This window comes from Zootermopsis nevadensis, unplaced genomic scaffold (assembly GCF_977971745.1).
Source record: "Zootermopsis nevadensis isolate Lab colony 2312 unplaced genomic scaffold, Znev_1.0 Znev_ptg000007l, whole genome shotgun sequence".
Taxonomy (NCBI): domain Eukaryota; kingdom Metazoa; phylum Arthropoda; class Insecta; order Blattodea; family Termopsidae; genus Zootermopsis; species Zootermopsis nevadensis.
The window spans coordinates 3559960-3568454 of record NW_028259139.1 but is presented as its reverse complement, the minus strand read 5'-3'; the positions used below and the strand labels follow the sequence as shown (position 1 = coordinate 3568454).

Sequence of the window (8495 nt, the reverse complement as noted above, 5' to 3'; positions counted from 1 at the left end):
ATGCTGAAGTAAGATTTAAGGGACGTTGAAAATGGCTGTCTTTTGGGATGTTCCACCATATAGAATACTATAAGCTCGATGAAGTTTCAGAGAAACTTATTACTTCGATCATGAGAGCATTTGCCGTCTTAATACATATCGCCACAAGAACCTGAAATTTTCAGCCTCCTTGTACATAGCACTGTCATTTAACAACAATGATTCTATTCAGTTTTTAGTTTCAGTCAGCCAGTGGTGCATGTGGTTGTTTGTGGCATACCTTTCCCTTATGCATTTTGTAAGGCAAGACTGTTTTATGGTTATGTTCTTAAAGATGGCTGGAGTGTGTCTCTCCATGTATCTCTATCTGGTGTAGTGATGAGGTTACAAATTTTTGGAGCTTTACTTTGATGCGCCTTATACGTATTAGTGCTGTCGCTCTTAGATGCAGGACAACATTGTGGATCTATGTGTGATGTAGCGAAATGCTTATGTGATACAGTTTGTTTTATTTGCAGTGAGACAAAATGGCTCCACAACAAAAGACAGAAGTGCAAGCTGTTCCTGATTATATTCAGGCTGGAATCCGACTAGCACATCCACCCCCTGGAGAAGAGGTTGTCATCTCAGGTGTGGCTGGCTATTTCCCTGACTCAGGAAATGTATACCATCTCCAGGATAATCTGATGAACAAAGTGGACATGGTGACAGATGATGATCGGCGCTGGAAGCTGGGTGTGTGCATCTGTTTGCTACATTATTTTATATAAAAAGTTGCATTGGGTTTTGAATTTTCAGCAAGAAAACCACCTTGTTATTTCAGATCATAAAAATATGTGATTAATTCTTTCTGTAAAAACTAAAAATCTTAATCAAATGTTTTTACCTGTTATTAAACACGATGATTCCAGGAAACTGCCACTTGTTGAAACAATTCTGGTACCACTAATCTTCTCTCTCAAGACCTGTACACATATGAAGTTGAAATTTGAGGAATTAGTAACAATTAAATACAAGATGTTTCCTGTTGAGGTGGGCAGGAGGTTAAAATTGTGATTACTGCAAGGGATATCTGAAGTGAGGGACTCTTCTTCTTCTTCTCCTCCTACTTACATTTTACATTCCTGAGCACATTTCCTCAAAATTAGAATACTTCTGATGTACCTGACTGCAAATAAGGAATTAAATATGGAGAGCAGAGGAGATACAACATTACATGGATGTGTATAATTAATATAAGATGATAGATGCCCAGTGATAATTTTACATCATTGCTCTTTCACAAGTTGCATTAACATCTCTGCTTAATTATTAATTAATTAATTAATAATTTAAAACTAATAGGCATAGATTTGAATGCTTGTATGTACCCTGATGAGTTCAGTACTTTGTACACAGATCATCCTGAGATACCCCAGAGGACAGGGAAGATTTTGGATGTGAGCAAGTTTGATGCATCATTTTTCGGTGTCCACTTCAAACAGGCACAAACCATGGACCCAATGTGTCGCATGCTGCTGGAGAAAACGTATGAGGCCATTGTTGATGCAGGTGAGCAACTTTACAGCTAAAAATTGTTTAATTGATGTTATAATTTGCAGGTGTAATACAGACAATGGTCTGACACTCTCATGCTATTTCATTTCAACTTACAAAATGTGTGTGTTGAACTGCTTAGTGCACCAAAGTGCAAGTTTTCTATCGTACTACTATCTACACAGGCATTTCTTATTCATGTTAGTTTTCCAAGTACCTACTAAAAATTAAGATATTTTAAGTATCAGTTTTTGGCACGTTTGTGACTAAAGTTGCAAAATTTCTTCAGTTAGCTTTTCCATATTTTTCTGCCTGACTGTGTTGTATGTAACAACTCAAGAAATACTGAACCGATTTCATAAAATGTAATTTGGGGAGTTTCACTAGAATATTTTGACACATTCTGCGTTTGATAAAAATCATACAATATGGCCCTCATTCTGTATGTCAGTAAGAGCTCTGAGAATCCCCAGCCAGTCACCCTGCCCATCCAACCATTTGGTGGAATCCTCCGTGGTGGTCATAATCTCATCAGATAGGCAACAGACACCTCACCCGCACAAATGACTGACCCCATACAAATCTTATGTCACTGACTTCAATTGCAAAGGCCATATTTTTACAGAACAAACAGCCTCTCTCATAACTTATGATGGAGTATTCACGCATTGAAAATCTAGAGCCAGTAACAAAGTTAACGCACCAGAATTGTTACGCTGTGCACACATTTCCAATTTGTTCTCCTTGTGATCACATAGAATTATCTGTTGGTAATTTTCAGTATTTCTGCATCATTTTATTTTCCTGTTTAGGTATAAATCCTCGACACTTAAAGGGGCAGAGAATTGGGGTTTTTATCGGCGCATGTTTCAGCGAGTCAGAGAAGACTTGGTTTTATGAGAAACTGCAAGTAAATGGATTTGGTATCACAGGCTGCAGCCGAGCCATGCTTGCAAACCGTATCTCTTACTGGCTCGGCATCAATGGTAAGCCATATCTGATTCAGTTAATTTATAACCGTTTTCATTTGTTGCTTTTTAAGGAACAAGGTTCTGTTTCTGGAACCATGTGAGTAAATAATGTGATTAACTCACAAACATGAATATTATGGAAAATAATTAAGAAAGTTTCATTACACTTTGTATGAATATCATGCTACTGGGGACCACACTATTGTGGTTGGTTTCTACTCCTTGTTACCATCAACATAATCATGGTATCCCTACAACCTTGGGTGGTAGGTAGAAACAATGTCAGTGATTTTCATTGTACAATACTTTTGGAGATTAATTATAATCACTTTTTCTCGTGCCTTTAAAACATGTTCATTTGTATTAAAAGATGAAAGTTTAATTCTTCACCATTCTGGACTGAACCTTGCCAATGGGCACATTCAAAATTTCCCTAAGTTTTTACACAACTATTTTGACTATCTGTTCTTCTTTTTTAATAAATAGTGCTATATGGAATTTTATAATCATGACATGTTGCAGGTCCCAGCTACACAGTAGACTCTGCTTGTTCCTCTAGTATGTATGCTCTGGAGCATGCATATAAGTCCATCCGGGATGGACACTGTAATGCTGCTATTGTGGGAGGGTGTAACCTCTGTCTCCATCCATATGTCTCTCTTCAGTTCTCACGTCTTGGAGTGCTGAGTCCACAAGGCATGTGTAAATCCTTTGATAGGGATGGTGAGTACGACTGATGTAGTTATAATTTATTGTAAATTGCTCCTGATAGAGTTATATATATGTTCAACAGAAATGTCAAACAAGGAAATATACTCTAATTAAAAATTTGAATAATGAAGAGGAAAAAGAATATTTATTTCAGTTTATTTTCTTATTTTATGTACCGCATTGGTTATGTTTGTTTGCTGCAGATAAAAATCTATTATTACAGAGCTATTCAATGTTGGTTTGGCTTGAGATGCATTTAAAGTAAGGATTATATTCGGTTGAAAATTTTAATCGTAGACTGTCAGCACCAAATTTTGTCAAACTCCATTCACCACTTTTAGGGATAAGGCATGAGGAAGTGTGGATGGATGGGTGGATATGACCCACATATTATGCATAAGTTTTGTTTAATGTAATGCAAACAATATATAAGAACTATTTTTGCTGTAAGAGACCATTTTGAAGTACCTGGTTTGTTGTTTAGAATGAGTCTCATTTCTCAATTTAAGGTTTTTATTCTATAGCAGTCAGAAGGATAACTGCAAATGTGTTGAATGAGCAGTTCCAAACAGGCAAAAAGGGGTGGTTCTCAGGCTTTGGGGGGGGGGGGATGCATTGATGCAGCTTTCTCTAATCAAAAATTAACTTCTTATGAAATGTTTGACGAGGCCAGATTTCAGTGGTAGGCATTTGTGACTTCTATTTTGGTTTCATAAATGCAGAGATTTTCTTTATGAGGCAAGTACATATCAGCTGCTCAAAGAAAGTCCTCTGCTATAAGATGTGTCACTTAGTAATTCAGTTAAATAATTTTAATTAATAAGAAATTTTAATTTGCTTATAGTTGTTGGAACTTGACATGATCAGTTGTTTCTGAAGGAGGAGGCATATTGACTTTTGGTTGCATTGTTTACACAGCCAATGGTTACACTAGAAGTGAGGCCATCTGTGTCATCTTTCTTCAGAAGGCTTACAATGCAAAACGTGTGTATGCAACTCTAGTTCATGCGAAGACTAACTGTGATGGATACAAAGAACAAGGCATCACGTACCCCTCTGGACAGATGCAGAAGGCATTGTTAGAGGAATTCTATCAGGAGTGTGCCATTAATCCCACTGTTCTGGACTTTGTTGAGGCACATGGGACTGGCACCAAGGTACATTCTATTCATGTCTTAATAAAATGTAGGCAAGCTGGCATTCTTAATTTTAATTGCTGTTACAACAGTTCTGAGATATTACATGCATGTTATACATTCAGTTATATATTCAGTCCGCCCATTCATTTTGTGCTCATTATTTATAATAAAAATTCTTTCAGTATTATGGTCTGAAAGAAAAGATGCTTTGAGTTCATGATGTTAGAAGTAAACTGGCCATATGTTGTTACTGTGTTAACCACATTTATTAATGAAAGTTGCAACCCAAAGACAATGCATTCCTGATTATAATGGTGTGTTACAAGTGGAATATGTCTTCAGTGTTGTCCCTAGAATAAGTATTAAAATTATTAAAATGTGTGGTACACACACATAGTCCGAGTTATGCAATATCTAACACAGTCTTAACAGCATGCTTCTCATAAGTATGTATACTTCGGCTCACCTGGGTCTTCGAGGTAGAATTGCCACATGGACTTGGAGGTAGGTACGAACTTAAAAAAACACTATCTCTATCTTAGCTACTTTTGGGGTCTGGGATATATGCACACATGCTAAATTTAATGTGCATAGTCTAACTGGAAGAGTCTCGTTCAGGGTTGGAGACCATATGTTTCTCCAAAATGCTAATTCACATGTCCACATGGCATTGCTACCTAGAAGACCAACATCAACATCTTCGCTGCTGCGAATACCTCAAATCTAATGTAACCTTAAGATTGTTTGCTTGAAGATGATACTTTCTTAAACTGAATTCAGGTTGGGGATCCAGAAGAATTGAATACTTTGGATCAAGTATTCTGCAAAGGGAGAAAGGCGCCACTTCTCATAGGGTCAGTCAAATCCAATCTTGGGCACTCTGAACCAGCATCTGGGATGTGCTCTATCATGAAGGTTCTGATTGCCATGGAGACTGGTATTATCCCTCCCAACTTGCATTACTACAACCCCAGAGAAGGAGTGGAAGCGCTTGTGGAAGGACGCATCAAGGTACATTTTAAAATATGTTTCTTGTAAAGAAAAGCATTGTGGTGCAGTAACAGATTCAGATGGTAGTGTCAGTTGACATAATATTTGTGTTAAAATTGTAATCATTCACTGGAATGTTACTTTTGTGTATTGCAGGTAGTAACAGAGAATTGTCCTATGAATGTTAGACTGGTGGGTGTCAATTCTTTTGGGTTTGGAGGAGCAAATGCCCACGTTCTGCTACAGCGGAATCAGAAGAACAAAGTAAATGGTGGTGCACCTACTGATTCACTCCCACGACTTGTTGTTGCGTCTGGACGCACAGAAGAGGCAGTTGACGTCATTCTCAAAGATGTAAGTATGCCTTACAGTGTTACATGACACTCACTACTCACTGTAGTTAAATAAGGAAAAAACCACATTCTCTACAACCGCAGTAAAATAGAAAACATATGTACTCTGTCAATTGTCTATCTTGTTTGTTGGTGGGAAGAGGAGTATGAATAATCTACAGGCATCCGGAATTTTGTCTTACTTTCATCTCTCACACATTGAATTTTGAGCAACTGATTCTTGAAGGATTTGAAGCTCTCACAGCAGTGAGTAGGAAGATAGCCACCTTCAACTAATCCTTGTATCAGAGTCACAATTTTGATTACTTAAATATGATACTTGCATAGCAAATTGTTAAGCAGAAGGTGTGACTTTTATCTCCCCTATAATATTGCCATACTTTCCAGAGACACATTGTATAATATGAAGGATGACAAAGACAAATTGTGGGAAGAAGTGTGTAATGGCCGTGAAAGGAGATAGTTGAAACCTTGGTTCACATTAAAATGGCTGTCTTCTGGGATGTTGTGGTGCATAGTCTGAAATATCATTTCACTTCTACCAGACTACACAGCACTACAACCAAGAAGATGGAAATCTTCATATAGGATTTGAGATTTTAATGACAGTGAGTCTGTAGATTGCTGTCTTCTGGGTTGTTGCGCCATGTAGTCTGGTAGATGTTTACTGACATTTCAGAGGTCCTCGCTGCCTCCATCATTGGAATCTTCATACTTGCCACCATGGGAACTTGAAATCTCACTTAGTTGACATGTTCATGTTCATTTACATGATAACATATGATTTTCTAAATCTTTAGGAAATTCAAGAAATAGTGCTGTACAGATTTCCAGTCCTATAAATCTTGTTATGATGATGATAATGTTTGTAATTCTGTGATAAAATTTAATTTTTCTGATGGATTAGAATTCTGGGTTTGTGAGCAGTTGGTTATAGGATCAAATTCTACTGAAGGGAGAAATTTTTATTGCTTGCTGTCATAAATATGTTACGAACAGTGCCATTATCATCATTTTTGCTCGTGGTGTTGTAGGTTTGTGGGGTGGAGAGTATTTATAACTTGGATGTAGACTCTGACTGCATTAACTATTATCAAATGTAACTTACAGTTTTGCACTGTCACTGTATGACTGTTAGCATTTAAACAATATTTCATGTTATATTCATATACAGGTGTCATGTTGTTCAATTGTAATATGTCTAAAATAAAAAACTTAATCAAAATAATATATATAAATGCATCCATTATAATTATATAGTGCACAGGGATGTTGTAGCCTGAAGAAGATGGAGTACACATTCTGCTTGAATAGAAATTTATATTTTATTTGTTAATAAAATACTGTTCTTTTTGACCATATGCATCTTATTGGCTCTCAGTCAGCATGTTTTTTTTACATTTTACAGCATATCGAAGATAGCAGTGCTGTTTTGTTGACTTAGAGCCTGGTAGTGGTGGTGGGGGGGGGGGGGGGGGTGTCAAATCCGAGATGGATCCTGTAGAAATGGTACTAAATGAGAGAATGTCAAAATTTTACAAATAACAGCAGGAAGTTTATGTATTTATTTGAATAATATAGCATGAGATTTCAGTAATGAAAATAAATTTCAACATTCTGTTATGATCTAAAAGTTTGCTTTATTACCAATTTATTTATACCTCTAGTTTCCCTTTGGAGGAATTTATAATCATGTAACATTATTTACAGTTTGAGATGCATGTTTTTATCAACTAACCAGTTTATCTGAACAGTTGCTAATGAGTCAGTCCTTTATGTCCAGTTTGAGAGTCGGCCAGTAGATGCAGAGTTTGTACACTTGATGCATGATCTCCAGTCAACAGAAATCCCTGGCCATGTCTACCGCGGTTACACACTTCTCACACAGGATGATAGAAAGTTGAGAAGTATTCAGGTCAGTAAAGAACCACACCTGCATTTACAAGCTGATATAGATTTGTATTTTATTATTTGTGGAAAGTAATCTGTATTACACAAGGTTTATTTTTTTAACACCAGCTGATCCAGTTTTAATTTACTTTTTAAATTCTTGCATTCATACTGGCATTGGACTAGAACATGATTTCCTGAATTTCACATGGTTTGTAAATGTCTGTTCCAAGTAATATGCTGTTTATTTTTAACTACTTTTAAAGATAATTCTTCCTGTGAAAAGATACAAATAACTACAAGTCATATAAGAATAAATTTGTTCTCTGGCAAATTTTTGGAAATGTGATACAATTTTTCTCTTGCATCATGTAGCATACAGATAAGAGTTTCATTTTCCCACAATATTTTATAATTTTTATCATTCTTTTCAAATTGATTTGGTCAGAAAAATAAATACTTTATATTTTTTCTGCTACTTAAATAATAAGTCTTGAAAAACTGTTGTTTTATATGTGGAAAGGATCTATAGAAGCAAAAATGTTTCCTTTAATCTGTTGATATAATCTTGCATCATTTTTAGTACTACCCAGGAAGCAAGCGGCCAGTCTGGTTTGTGTTCACGGGCATGGGCTCACAGTGGCCAGGTATGGGCAAAGCTCTTCTCAACATCCCCATTTTTGCAGCAGCCATTGAAAGGTGTCAGCAGGCACTGAGACCTCATGGTGTGGATCTATTAAACATCATTACAACTGAAGACCCTAGTATCTTTGATAACATCCTGAATTGCTTTGTAGGCATAGCAGCCTGTCAGGTGAGAACATTAAAAGTTAATTAAAAGATTTTAATGTAATTTGAATTAAGAATCTGTCTCATGAGCTCAATTCACAGGTTCCCAAATGTTGAAGACAGCAATCTTCAGACTC

At 36.5% G+C, this 8495-nt stretch overlaps 1 protein-coding gene across 1 annotated transcript in view; it reads left to right on the top strand.

The window, feature by feature from the left end:
• Positions 1-8495, top strand: part of LOC110830700 (fatty acid synthase-like) — a 45550-nt gene that overhangs the window by 2684 nt on the left and 34371 nt on the right. The window contains exons 2-10 of the mRNA XM_087343978.1: positions 498-714; positions 1378-1530; positions 2328-2501; positions 3009-3209; positions 4116-4354; positions 5117-5347; positions 5483-5680; positions 7463-7594; positions 8153-8383. Coding sequence (XP_087200104.1) covers positions 507-714; positions 1378-1530; positions 2328-2501; positions 3009-3209; positions 4116-4354; positions 5117-5347; positions 5483-5680; positions 7463-7594; positions 8153-8383 — 1767 coding nt within the window. The 5' untranslated portion in view covers positions 498-506. The remainder of the gene's footprint in view (positions 1-497; positions 715-1377; positions 1531-2327; positions 2502-3008; positions 3210-4115; positions 4355-5116; positions 5348-5482; positions 5681-7462; positions 7595-8152; positions 8384-8495) is intronic.